This window comes from Phaenicophaeus curvirostris, chromosome Z (assembly GCF_032191515.1).
Source record: "Phaenicophaeus curvirostris isolate KB17595 chromosome Z, BPBGC_Pcur_1.0, whole genome shotgun sequence".
Classification (NCBI taxonomy): Eukaryota; Metazoa; Chordata; class Aves; order Cuculiformes; family Cuculidae; genus Phaenicophaeus; species Phaenicophaeus curvirostris.
The window spans coordinates 76,258,269-76,271,629 of NC_091431.1; the positions used below are offsets into that span (position 1 = coordinate 76,258,269).

General features: G+C 46.4%; 1 protein-coding gene across 10 annotated transcripts in view; it reads left to right on the forward strand.

The window, feature by feature from the left end:
- NEDD4L (NEDD4 like E3 ubiquitin protein ligase) overlaps positions 1–13,361 on the forward strand; it is a 112,322-nt gene that overhangs the window by 63,658 nt on the left and 35,303 nt on the right. For all 10 annotated transcript variants that reach the window (XM_069880783.1, XM_069880784.1, XM_069880785.1 and 7 more), the window contains 3 exons: positions 10,653–10,703; positions 12,560–12,621; positions 12,725–12,824. In XM_069880783.1, the coding sequence (XP_069736884.1) occupies positions 10,653–10,703; positions 12,560–12,621; positions 12,725–12,824 (213 nt within the window). The remainder of the gene's footprint in view (positions 1–10,652; positions 10,704–12,559; positions 12,622–12,724; positions 12,825–13,361) is intronic.

The following is a 13,361-nucleotide window of genomic DNA, read 5'->3' on the forward strand; positions in this document are numbered from 1 at the left end:
CATAGTCACTGTTTATAATAAATAAGGCCACAGGAGTCCCCTTATTCAGCATTAGTGTTAGTGTTCACACACACAAGTGTGAAACTCTGGAGTGTGGCATCTTAAATGGTTTAATTATCAAAAGGAAGCAGCTTTAAAATAAAAAAAGGTATTCAGCAAGGAGTGCAGATCATTTCAACGACCCTCCTAGGCAGAGTTACAGCCTGAATTTTACCTCAAGTGAGCGTTACCACAGTTCATGTAATTCGCAACCCAGTGGTTTTCCTGCCTTTACAATTACTTCTCCCCTTTCTCCTGTAAATAAACCTCCAGCAGATCAGGTTGTGGGAAGAACAGCGTTATTTTAGGGATCATGTTAATTCATAATGAATTAAAATATTTTCATATTGCTAAAAAAATTTAAAGCACTGTTATCAAAGCTAAGGATTCTCTCCTGTAATTTAAATTGTGTGCATTTCAGCAGTAATATATTTATTGTTTAGTGCTTGGTGTTGTAATGACTTTACATTACAAATATCCTGACTGTTTCACTGTTTGTAACCTGCCTCCAGCATGGGTTTGCTCACAGATCGTGTTACCACAGGACATTTATTTGCTTCCAACTCCATTAACATGGAGCAAAGCTTTCCTGCTGAGAAGCCAAGGAGAGCTCAATCTGCTCAAGCGCAACCCCAGGAGCCCTCCCGGGTGCTGGACAGTGAGTCTGTGTTGCTGTATTGCTGACACCTCAGTATTTGTAGCTGCTTTATCACAGTGCTTGCAGCACATGGAATTATCATCACTGTGGTGAGCTCTACTTGTCAGGAAGTGCCCGCAGGACACTCGGTGAGGCAGCTTGCTGTACTGTAACAGTGTGTACCACATCCAGCACTGGAGAGTGCAGCAATCGATGGTGTGGGCTTCCAGCCCTGCGAGAATTCACGTAGGGGTCTCAGCATTTGGTATTTTCAGGGGCAGGATTGCAGGAAACACTCTGCAAGGCCCACAAATCAAGCTACACAGCACCTCTGTAAGATTTCCTTTATTTATACGGTTTACAGGACTTGTGACGTTATTTGTGTGCTCGATTCACTTCCAGTCCTGCAACATGCATTCTGGTGTCAGAGTGTGTCTGCTCTGGTGTCAGACCAGGTCTGTTCTGATGTCAGGAGTACTCAGTGCTGCTGTGGACTCGCTGTCAGCAGAGGAGCAGGCTTCTGGTTCCTGTGGGCTGAGTTAAAACCTGCCAAGCACAGATAAGTAGTGAGCTAGGAACTAAAGAGGGATGGGAATTGCTCCCTGTAGAGGGCTGATCCCAGCCACTGTGAACAAATCATTACGTGGGTTTGGCAAAGGTGTCTGTGCCTGATCTCCTTGGAGGTCTGGCTCCCTTGTGCACGGCTCACTGTGTATTGGACATTCAGGCAGCGATACAAGGTTGCATTGATTTGGACTATCTGGAGGCTTGTTGCTAAAACCTTGACCAGTCTGGAGTTGTTAGGAATTCTGCCATCAGCTTTGGTAGGATTAATGCTGCAGTCATAAACTTCCTTCTGCTCCTGTGTCCTTGCATATGTCCGTGTCCATAGCAGTGCCAAAGGCTCCAGCTTCACGTAACAGCTCTTCCAAGGCAAATGGAATTGCTCAGACCAGCTCTTGGAGGTCATTCTCACCATCAGCATGTGTAGGCATGTTTCACGTGGTTTAATAGGGATGGTGGGTTGGGCTGGCGATTGGACTGGATGGGGTCTTTTTCAATCTTAGTGATTCCGTGTACCTGCCAGAGTGCAGGACAAAGCCTAAACCGTAACCACTGTGCAGCAATTCCAGGCACAGCAGTAAATAGACAATCCTTTCAGTCAGGATGAGTGGAGGCGGGCCCTTGGGAACACTGTTCCTTTCCTTGGCTGGAACACTATGCCTTCAAAGCACGGCATTGTCCAGGTGCCTTTAGGAAAGCTCGCTGGTCAGCACAGCTCTTCTGCCCAGGCACTGCTCCCTGTGGAACGAGAGCGGACAGTGGGAGTATTCTGGGTGGGTTTGTGCTGTGCCGGCTTGGCTTTGGCTGCCTCACCTCTCCCCACACTGCTGGCCGCATCTTGGCTCGGTCTTTGGAGCAGGGCGTTAACCGCAGCACTGGCCTGGGCAGGGGCCACAGTCGGATCTCTTGAGTCGGATGCCAGCCAAGACAGATGTGGGGAGAGAGGGAGAGAAGAACTTGGCATGGTTGGTCTGAAGCACCAGCTCTGTTCTCCATGGGGCCATGGGTGTTTTCCTGGGCTGTGTTCCCTTCAAATGCAGCCTCTCCAGTGTGTTTGTGGGAGCTTGGAGCTGGAAGGAGCTCTGCCTCACCGCCTGTTACATTCCTGATTTCATGGGGATTGGCGTTTCGGAGCAAACAGTTCTGGAGTTGTGGCCTTCCTGCTCTTTGTTGCAATTGAATTTTAAATACAAAACCATACTCTTGCTGTGCAGACTTAAAGGATATGAACAAAATAAATTGGAGGCTGATATTAAACAAACCTGCACAGCATGGAACAAAGTTGTCAAGGGTTTCCCCCATGCTCTTGATTTTTCACTCCAGGACATTATGTTGCCAGTTACAGTTTTAAAGTTGAAATTAATAATTCCCAACTATGAAGACCTTGCAGTACATGTTATTGACTGATCTACATGAGCATTGAATAATTAATTTAAAAAAATTCATGTTACTCTAACTTGGTTTTTTTGTGGCCTCAACATGACAGGGTTCTCTGTTTCCTTGGCCAGGACATGGCCACATTTCCCCTCAGTGTTCTGATCGCTAGTGGCTGTAATGCATTCTTGTGTCTGAATTTGTCATGTATCGTTCTTATAGCATGTTTGGGGGTTTTCCTTGACCGTAGGAAAATCATTAATGCAGAAGCGTTGCATCAGATATTACCAAGTTCAAAGTCAGGTTGGATGAGGCTCTGAGCACCCTGATCCAGTGGGAGGTGTCCCTGCCCATGGCAGGACGTGGAACTGGATGGGCTTTGAGGTCCCTTCTAATCCAAGTCATTCCATGATTCTATGAAGTCTAGTGCCTTCTCAAACACAACTGCTACTTGGATTAAGCAGCCAAAAGAACGTACTTGGTACCTTTGGAAAACCTTGTCTGTATAAATGTCAGCATGCTTTCTCCGATTCCCTTCCTGCCATCTTATTTCTCTGCCTCCTGATACTTCCACAGCTTTTTTAATGTCACTGTTCTCTTATATAAGTTTCATCTATGACTTTGTCCTGTGCCACATACTTGGAGTACTGTGTCACTGGCCCAGATAAACCTGCTGGTGGGTCCTAATACGTAACTCCTCCTACTTGGAGAAGGTTTAATGTGACTTCTGCTCCCTTTCATCCCGGGTAATGGATTAGCTCACACTTAATTTCCAAAGTCCTGCAGGAGCTCCAACAAGAGGCTGAGCCTAGATTTTCACTGGGACTGACTGAAATTTCATGTTTATGGAATCCTGCTTATCAAGATGTGCCTTCAGGTTCTCCAGCCGAAGGGAGCATGCAGCTTTGAGGCAAAGGAACTGTAGCTCTGGCAGCTGGACGTGACCGACAGGCGCACAGTGGGAATTGCAGCTTATCTAAACCTTTGCTGTTGTTTGCCTGCCTGTAGAGCCAAAGACTTCCTTAGTAGTTCACAAGGTGCTAAATAAACATTCAGTGGCTTTCAGAGCTGTCTCTGGACATTTGAGTAGGTTGTGTTGTGTGGTCAAGCAACTGTGTGTTTCGGAGCACTGGGATTACTGGTCTTTCAGGCTGCCCTGAGCTGCTGGTAGTGCTTACGCCCCAGGGTACAGCGTGTTCAGGGGAGTAGGAAACAGCAGAAGCCAGGCTGTGTGCTGAATGGGAAAATGGGGAGGCTTGATTTGTCTTGAGTCTTGTGCAAGTGGGAAGGCCCTGGCCCAAGTTTCCCAGAGAAGTCATAGCTGGACTGAACCTGGAGGTGTTCAAGGCCAGGTTGGATGGGGCTTGGAGCAACCTGATCCAATGGGAGGTGTCCCTGCCCATGGCAGGGGCTGGAACTGGATGGGCTTTGGGATCCATTCTGACCCTGACCATTCTGTGATTCCATGATCATGCCTTATGGAAGAGATGCTCCAATGAGCCCTCTATTTTCTGAGCTCTGTGTTAAAATAGCAGTTCCGTTTTGGACTGATTTAGGAGAAAGAAATTATGGGTTCTGGATTTTTCTAGTTTTGTCTATGCCTCCAGTTCCTATGGGAGCCACAGTCAGCATTTTTCAAAGGCAGCTGCATTCTAACAGGCTCTGAACCTTGCTGTAATTTCCCCCATCAGATCTCAGTGTATGGTGAAGACAACATCGGACAAGACTGCTGCTGCCTTCAAGGAGCAGCAGGAGGCAGAAGTTAGCATTTTAAGAGATCGTGATGTCCATTTGTGACTTATTTTGCTCTCCTACTGGTAATCTTTCAGCAAGAATTGTGTGTTCTGCCCCTTGAGCTCTTAGACCTTTCAATCTCTGTTGCTGCAGTTCTCCAGGATCATTTATAAGCTTTGGGATAGCTTTAGAGGGAATATAAATCCTGTGGCACGCCAGAGCTCTCATACTCTTACAGTACTTGGCTTATTCTGAGTATTCTCTTTCTTAATTGCTTTCTGCCAAGAAAGTGCATACAGATAAAAAAAAACCTGGTTGTGACAGATGTGTGGTGAAGTCTGGAAGTCCGAATAAAAGGCTGGGCTGCGGTTGATGAGTGAAAGAGGAAAAGCAGGCCATCTCTGTCAGCAAGTGAAAAAGGTAGAGTAAGTAGTGAAGAGGGGAAAGGAAGAAATGGTACACAAGACAGTATTAGTAAACAATCTGCCAGCTAATTATCCTCCTTTTAATTGTCTTAATACTGCATTCCACAGCAGAGTTTCCCAAGCCTGTCTCGCATGCTGTCCTGTGTGTGCTGAAATAGCTGCCACCTGCAGTTACGGTTCACTGTAGGAATCCTTTCGCTAGAGTTTGTGAGTGACTGGGTTTGTGAGCTTGGTGAGCTGCGCTACATTGTGGGGAAGGATTCCGGAAGGAAATAGTGTGTCTGTCTGCTGATACACAAGGGGTGAGTTTAAATAAAATAGGCACTTCTGTGAGGAAGGTCAGGGTTGTGAGTCAAAGGTCCTGCATTCACGGCAGCCACCCTCAAGCACCTTGCTGAGAATTGCAGTTGCTGGAGGCTTTTGTCCATCATTGGACATCTGAGTAGACTTTCATCCAACTGGGCTGCATCTTTTTGCTGGGATGACAACCAAAGAAAAGGTGTTTAGTGCTCCCTGTCCCACGCTGTGTCGATTTATCACCGTTTCTCTGCAGTATGAACTCAGTGTCTCAAGGTCGCTCCCAACCTGCGTTGCCTGTTTTGTGACACAAGTCTCAGGGTTGATGGGTCAGCTCCCAGCTACTGTGTGCCGTAGTGAGCTTTGCGCATCATAGTATCATAGTATTGTTTGGGTTGGAAGGGATCTTAAAGATCATCCAGTTCCAATTCCCCTGCAGTGGGCAGATGTAGATGCCTTGAGTTAAAGTCAGTTGTCATCTATGTTAGGTGTAAGAATCACAGAATCACCAGGTTGGAAAAGACCCACGGGATCATAGAGTCCAGCCATTCCTATCAAACACTAAACCATGCCCCTCAGCACCTCGTCCACCCGTCCCTTAAACACCTCCAGGGAAGGTGACTCAACCACCTCCTTGGGCAACCAGTTCCAGTGCCCAATGACCCTTTCCATGAAAATTTTTTTCCTAATGTCCAGCCTAAACTTCCCCTGGCGCTGTACTTTGTGTCGTTTGGAGGTACTTCACATATGTCAGGAAAAAAGGATTTCAGATGGAGTTCTCTGAAACACAGCTCATGGTCTGGACAGAGTGGAGATTTCCTTAGTTCTGTGCTCCTTCCTTGGTGCCTCACTATTACGGTGTTGTTCTTCAGGTATCAGGGACTGAGGTCATCGATAAAGGTTGGCCAGGTCAGGCTTTGCTGTTGTGCTGTAGAGCAGATTGTTGCCCAAAGCTGCCCCACCAGCATTCAGCTGTTGTTGCTCCTTTGCTTTGGCAGCTGCTGGAAGGTGAGGAGACACTTAAACCGCCTTTTATCAGTCAAGAAAACTGAGGTTAAAGTAAAAACTGCAGCTAAGGGGTTAAGTGTGTCCATAATGGTGCCGTGGTTGGTCAGCGGGACTCTTGGTGGTGAACATGTTGCATCTTGCCACGAGCGTTTCCTCCAGGAGTAGAGAAGGACAGAAACAAAACAAAAGCTGACTTCAAATCAATACTTGAATAAGGCTGTAGATGCTTACTGGTAAGATTGCAATGGTTTTGTCTTCCATTGTGCAATTGCAGATGAGTTTCTGCCGTCAGGAATGGATCGCCCTCCCGGCCCTAGTGTTCCAGTAATGAGTCCTTCTGTGTGGTGATTCCCATCCGAATTTCAGGGAGTTTATGGCTTTACTCGTTCATTTTAATCACTAGTGTGATTTCAGCCCTTGGTTTGCAAGTGAAAGCATCTCAGGCACAACATTTGGGAACGTAGTGATGTCCTGTTATGGATCGGCAGTCCATTGCAGATGGACTTTCATGTCTCATGGACAGTTCATTGCCGATGGACTTTCCATGCTTTCCTGCCATCCCTCGCTGTGTTTTCGTGAAAAGCTATCATATTGATTCTGAGATTTATTTTTTTTGTCAACAATTCCTTCATTTCTTATGGAACAAGGGACATAAGTGTCCTCACATGTTGAATGTGTTCTGAACTTCCATTCGTTCACTTATGCACAATGATTCTGTTCTGTGTAGGGATCTCTTGGGCATCAACTCCCTCCTCCTCCCAGGGCTGCTCTCTTACTTATTCCCCACTGAGGCTGTTCAGCAGCTGAGGAAAACAGGATTCTCCTCTTTTCTGAGCCATTCCTGATGCAGCCCTACTAAGAATAGCAGGAATTCACTGTTCTCGTCCTTCACTGATGCAGCCACTTCTAACTGCGACCCACGTTAGAGCAAGGGAATAGCAGCCAGTGTGTCAGATGCTTAATTCTGCCCAGGAAGTAACTAGGTAGCCATTTCATCCTAATGAATGGAATCAATCTTTAACTGCTATCTTGTCCTGGACATTGCCCAGGGTTTTTTTTTTTGATGTTACTCATGTTTCAGGAATGTGCCAGATCTTGGCATCAGTGCCCAATATTTTCCAGTGTGTTTAAATAAGCGGTGGCAGTGCGGGAGAGGTGTTTTAGAGTTTAAATCGGTTCTGCTTATCTGCTGCGGCTTGTCCATTTAAGTAAGGACCAAGGCATGGGGGTTGCCTGTGCTTCTACGAAATGGGCTGCTATCACCCAGCTGTGATGGCTTTGGAGTGCTACTGCCTCGTTTGCAGAACAGCAACCTGATGGTGATGCCTTTTCTCTCTGGTGGAATTGGTGAGGCCCCTCTGTCCACTTGTGGCACGTTGTCTTCTTGTCGGAGATGGCAAGTTGGAACCAGGGCACACAAGTGGGCTTCCTGTGCTGGGAACCAGATGTGCTGTACCTCGTCGTTAGCATCATTCATGGATGGAGGAGCCTCTGTCAGCTGAGCTGTTTGTAATGATGGATTAAACACAGAAAATGCCAAGTCCAAAAAAAAATTATACATTCCACAACAAAACCGAAGCTTGTGATGTTAAATGTGTTTTCTAAAATATTTTGCTTTCTAGAGAGAATTAATGGAACATCCTTAGCTTTTATAAAAATCTTGAATGTTTTTGGAGCATGGGGAGGTGGGTGCTGGTCTCTTCTCCCAAGTGACAAGTGATAGGACGAGGGTAAATGGCCTCAAGTTGCACCAGGGAGGTTTAGATTGGATATTAGGAACAATTCCTTCATTGTCAGAATGGGGAAGCCCTGGCACAGGCTGCCCAGGGCAGGGGTGGTCCCCATCCCTGCAGAGGTTCAGAAACTATGTGGCCATGGCACCTGGGGACAGGGTTTAGCCAGCAGTGGGGTTGTTAAATTTGCTCCTGACCATTTCAGCAGCTGCCTGGCTTCCTAGGCTTCTGGTGGTGTTTTCCGAGGTAAATGATCCTCAGTGATGGGTTGCACTAGCAGATTAGCCAAAATGTTTAACATTAGATTCTATTTCAGTGAGAAATTGGCTCATGCGAGTGTTGAAGCAGGACCATCTCCCTTTATTTTCCTTACATTGGATATCGCTTAAAACAAATGTGTTGTGCCGGATGGGTTCCATGCTCCTCCACAGGCTAAGCCTCCTTTTCCCGTTGTAACATGCTGTCTGTGGGGTTTAGTGACAGTGACCAAGTTTAGTTGTGATGTTAGTGTTGGTGGGATGGGTAGCACTCACACTCAAGAGAATTCAGTGTTTGGAACACCCAGTGTGTTTGAGCATGCAAAGAGCAGTGAAAGGATTCCTGCATCAGCACCGCTTTTCCAAAAGTTATTGTGTGAATAAACTTAGTGGCTGGACAGCTTGGGTTTGCTGGACAGGCAGGGTGTGTTTATGACTCTGCCAAACACCATGCGCGATCACCTTTTGTCTGAGAGGAGAAGACAGCATCTGAAGGAATGCCATTTTACAGCGTTGGTAAAACTGAATAAGTAGGAGATTTTATAGACGATGCTCCTTTACCAACTCCAGTAGCCAGGAGCTGTGTGGTTTCTTTCAAATGTCATTATTCTAAATGTAGGCTTTTGTCCTCCTTTGATTCTGCGCTAACACAGATGGTGAAGAGTGCTTGCCAGTTTTGGATGTCACATGCAAAATGAGAATAAAGGTTTCTGAGCATCTCTTTTTTGCCCAACAACCTGGTTTGTCTTTTCGCTGACTTCTCTTTGGAAGCAAACATACCATTTTCTCACGAGTGTGTGCACAGGCCGGTGCTGCAGAAGGGCTTCCTTGCACAGCCCCTCCGTACTGGCGCCGTTGGCCAGAGCCACACTAGGAACAGCCAAGGAGGGGATGGTGTAAGGTTTTCCAGCGCCACTCAGAACTCCAGACAACCAGTTTGAGTTGGTTTGGCTGCTTTTAAGGCTGGCTTTACTTTTTACTCCTGAAAACTTGTAGAAGTGAAGGCTTTCCCCATCAGTCTGGAACGTGCACAGTTCTTAGAGCCCCATTTTCTGTTGTGGCTGCAGAGTATCTAGGAATACCAGTTAAAATCTGTTATTCAGCATAGATGCAGCGGTTTCCCCAGTCCATAGAGGTGTTAAGATCAGATGAATAGGTGGTGCTCTTGTGGAATAGATCAGCTGTCTTAGGCTCAGTACTTGTACGTACGTCACCTGTGTGTGTGTCTGGTGAGAAATACCCCAAGGGGACTTAGCAGGCTCCCAGGTTTTCCAGTGGTTGCCACAAAGATGAATAGCCAAAAATCTGTAATGAAAAATTTATTTGCTGTTTTCGCTTCAACATGGAAAAAACACAGGCCGCTTGGTGCAGATACTCACTTTGTGTCATTCCGTGGGGATGCAGCACAGAAGGATATATTCCTGCTTTGGGGATACCGGAACTTGGTGCTGTCTTTGGAGCAGAGCAGAAACAGGATTCTGATGGTGTTGCCATACAAAATATGGATTTTGATATTAAACTTAATGCTTCGCTATGAGAGCTATGTAAACTTGGCTTTGGAGCAGCAGCCTGCGCTTCCTGGAATTCTGTGCGTAGCCAGTTATAAATATGCAGCAGGTTGTTTGGGAATCACTGGGGCTGAGATCTGGTGTCGCAAACAGGACCCAGAGAACAGGGTTGCTCTGACAGCCAGCTGGTTACTGATGGATGCAGTAGGCTTTACGATGAGAATTCAAATCTCGGTGAGCTGGGGGACACGGCCCTGCCGGTGGTGCCCGTGCTGTGGGATCAGTTTGTTACCTCTGCTATTTCATGTCCCTTTTCTTCTCTGCCCTTGTAAGTGGCTGGTGACAGTGCACTGAGGCACTGTATGAGGTTGTGTCTTTAGAGCATTTGGTGTGAACAGGGGATCAGGCCACTGTCTGCAGTCCAGCCTGAGCCTCCTCGGGAATCATGGAGCGTTGCCCATATCAGAGAGAACCTTGAACTTGAAGGGCTCCCTGTATCCTGTCCACCTTCCTAGCTGTGAAATTGGCATGGGATGTATCTGGTGGAGTTAGGAATCGTGCTCCCAATACCCACTCATAAAGGTGTCGTTAGATGGAGACCAGGTCCCATAGCTGCTTGGCGGTGGCTGCTTTTGTGGGAGATGGCATCTCTGGAAAAGAAACGGTCACCAAAGTTTGATGTGAACATCCACGCCACGGTGAACAGTAATTTCGCTCTGGTTTTCAATGCATGCAGACGTGGATTCATGGCAGGGGTAGACAGTTACTTTGTGTTGTGAATGATGCCGAGGCTGTCGGAGGAGAGGGAATTCCGTCAGTCCTTCCGTATGCGCTGTGGGCTTGGGAACCATGTGGGACTGCCCCAGGAAAAGCTCTGCTGAAGCAGGTAGGCAATCACAACAAATTACGTGCAACGGAAATGGTGTATGAACCAGTAACTGCTGTAATAATGTGCTCAAGAGCCTTTCTTTCTGCTCCGCTGTGGCTGGATTGATGTTTTGCTTTGCTTGTTGGGTGTAACGATGGCCTTAGAGGTAACGTCTCTCCTTTTTCTGCCTTCTCCTTGTATCCCACAGACCAGAGACGACTTCCTGGGGCAAGTGGATGTGCCACTCAGCCACCTCCCGGTAAGCAGTGCTTTCAGCTCGGCGGGCTCCTTTTTGTCATCACCAGATGTGAAGAACCCTCGTGTTCCATACAATTTATTTCCTTAAGCAGTCCAACTAAATTGTTTTCAAGCAAGCATTCCCAACATTTTACTCTTACTTCCAAACCTCCTAAAGCCAACAGCTGCAGGCTGGAACCAGAGAGGCTGCAGAACCAGCATGGCAGGAGCTTAAGGAGTTACAAAAGTCCTTAAAATGTTATAAAATTACTGACCTTGGTAGTAGATTTGAGTAAAATTATTGTATTTATTCCTGACTGAAAGTGACTTTACCTGGAGGGCTCCTATTGGGCTGCTCATGTGTGCAATGGCATTCGTTAGATGTTGACATTAGGCATTAGTGATGATGACAATTACACAAGCTGTGATGTTGTCAGCACATACATTACAGCTTTTAATGTGCATACATACAACTTCTACACTTACAACCTCTGTGCGTGTATAGATAGATTTTTTTTTTCCTGTGAGAGGCCCACAGACTGCAAAAGCCACAGCCAAAACGATTGTCAAAGGTAAACAAACATGAACTCTCTGTTTCATGGGCAGATCAGCTTCAGTGTCAGATTGCAGTAGTGCTGTGGGGGTCTTTCTTTTTTATCACTTAACAGAAAATATATTTGCTAAAAGAGCATTTATTTTGCTTTTTAAATTCGTATTTTACTTTACTGTGTGCTTCAAAGTGGAATTAATCCCTGCCAAAGGAACTGAAGTTAGAAGCTCCCAGGGCCCCAAAGTGTGAGAGGCACTGCAGTTGGTTTTCATCTTCTTTGTAAATAAGTAAGAAGCACGCTTTCTGCCTCACAGAGATTACTAGAACACTTTACATGTCTGCACGTGTATGTGTATATTTATACAGTTATTGGCTTACGTATGGTCTGAGTGGTTTCTGATCTTACAGGATGCTTTGGGTGACGGACATTGGATGCTGTTCTGATAGTTCTGAACCAGTGTGGTGTGAATCTTCCTTGTTCTGTGAACTTGAGGGGTTTTTATATTTGAATGCATGAATGGGGGAATGGTGAAAGCCACTGAAAATGTTCACTTCAAAAGAAGGCGTTGGCTTTAGCGTGGCTGTTGCTGTCTGCACCCGAATTTGCCTGCTTGCTGTGGTGTTCATGGGAGACACCAGGGCTCTGATCGTACCAGAGCTTGTACAGCAGTGTGCCTGCACTTTAGTGTAGCACAGTTCTGCATCCAGTTTTGTCAGCCCAAACCCTATGACTGATAGAACAAAGTACCCAACAGTTAGCAGTTTCAGCGTGTGTGCATCTTGTCGGGTTCTTTACCACGTAATTCCTAAATCCCTGGCTCTGTACCTATAGCATCCATGTTCTCACTGGCAGGAAGGATGCACCTTGTTTGATAGAAAGCTGAGATTCTCAGGTCGTAGAAAGTTTCCGAGGTTTAAGGCTCCATGAAACTTAGAGTTAAATGGAGATCAGCAGATACAATCCGTCAGCCTGATAACGTTACCTTTTTTTTTGGAATGGATGCAGCCTTTTTGGACACTGCTGTGGGGGGACTGGAAAAAGGTGGAAGGAGGTTGCCTGGTTGGTCTTTCCCACCTCTTCTTCCTGGCCCATGAGTGTTGCCTACCCTGAGGAAGGTGGCCTGTTTCTGCCTGTCTCTGCTGTTTGCAGTGGCATCTAGTGGGCTGCCTCAGCAACTGTCTGTCTCCTGGGACCTCTCCATGCCCTGACCTCATTATTTAACGTCTTCCCCAGCGTTGCTGCTGCCTCTGTGATGAGAACGTTCTTTGTATGGCTCTGCGCTGTGGGCAGACCCTTTAACCTGCCATTTTCTTTGATGTTTTTATAGACTGAAGACCCAACGATGGAAAGGCCGTACACTTTTAAGGATTTCCTCCTCAGACCAAGAAGGTAAGAGGGGGACCTTTGTATTGTGAAACATTTCTTACTTTGAGGCGCGTTATTTGCAGCTGTTTGAGGGCTGTTGAATGGAATGTACCTGCTTGTCTTCTAGCCACAAGTCTCGTGTAAAGGGGTTCTTGAGGCTGAAGATGGCTTACATGCCTAAAAACGGTGGCCAAGAGGAAGAAAACGATCAACGGGATGAATCTGAGGTAAGGCTTAATGCCTGTGGAAGCACTGAGATCCAAGGACAATTGTGGGAGTTGTAACTTGAGAGAGCAAACCCTGGGAGCCGTGCTGGTGGCACCTTATTCTCTCCCCGACACACACACTGGTTGTTTTTTCCATTAACTCAGTGTTTTCTCAGCCATTTTAAGTATTTCAAAGTATTTCCTATGCCACAATGGAATCTGAAGTCTGTCTGACTCAGTTTGTGAGGAAGTAGAAGCAGTGCCAAGGGGCAGAATTTAGAAAGTTTTTTCTGATAATTTATAAACATAAGGGCCTGTATTGGGTGCCTCTTCTTCAGCGGTCATTTCAAAAGGGCTGTTATCTCATTTCCTTTATTCCTTGGCAGCATTGACTCTGCAGAGAATAAAGCTCATGCAGGCACAGCACATTTAAAGACTTCTCAGCACTCTTATCAGCCAGCAGCCATTTCAATAATTCAACTCCACCACTAAACCCTATTCCTAAGCACCACATCCACAAGGTTTGAACCCCACCAGGGTTGGGGACTCCACCGCTGC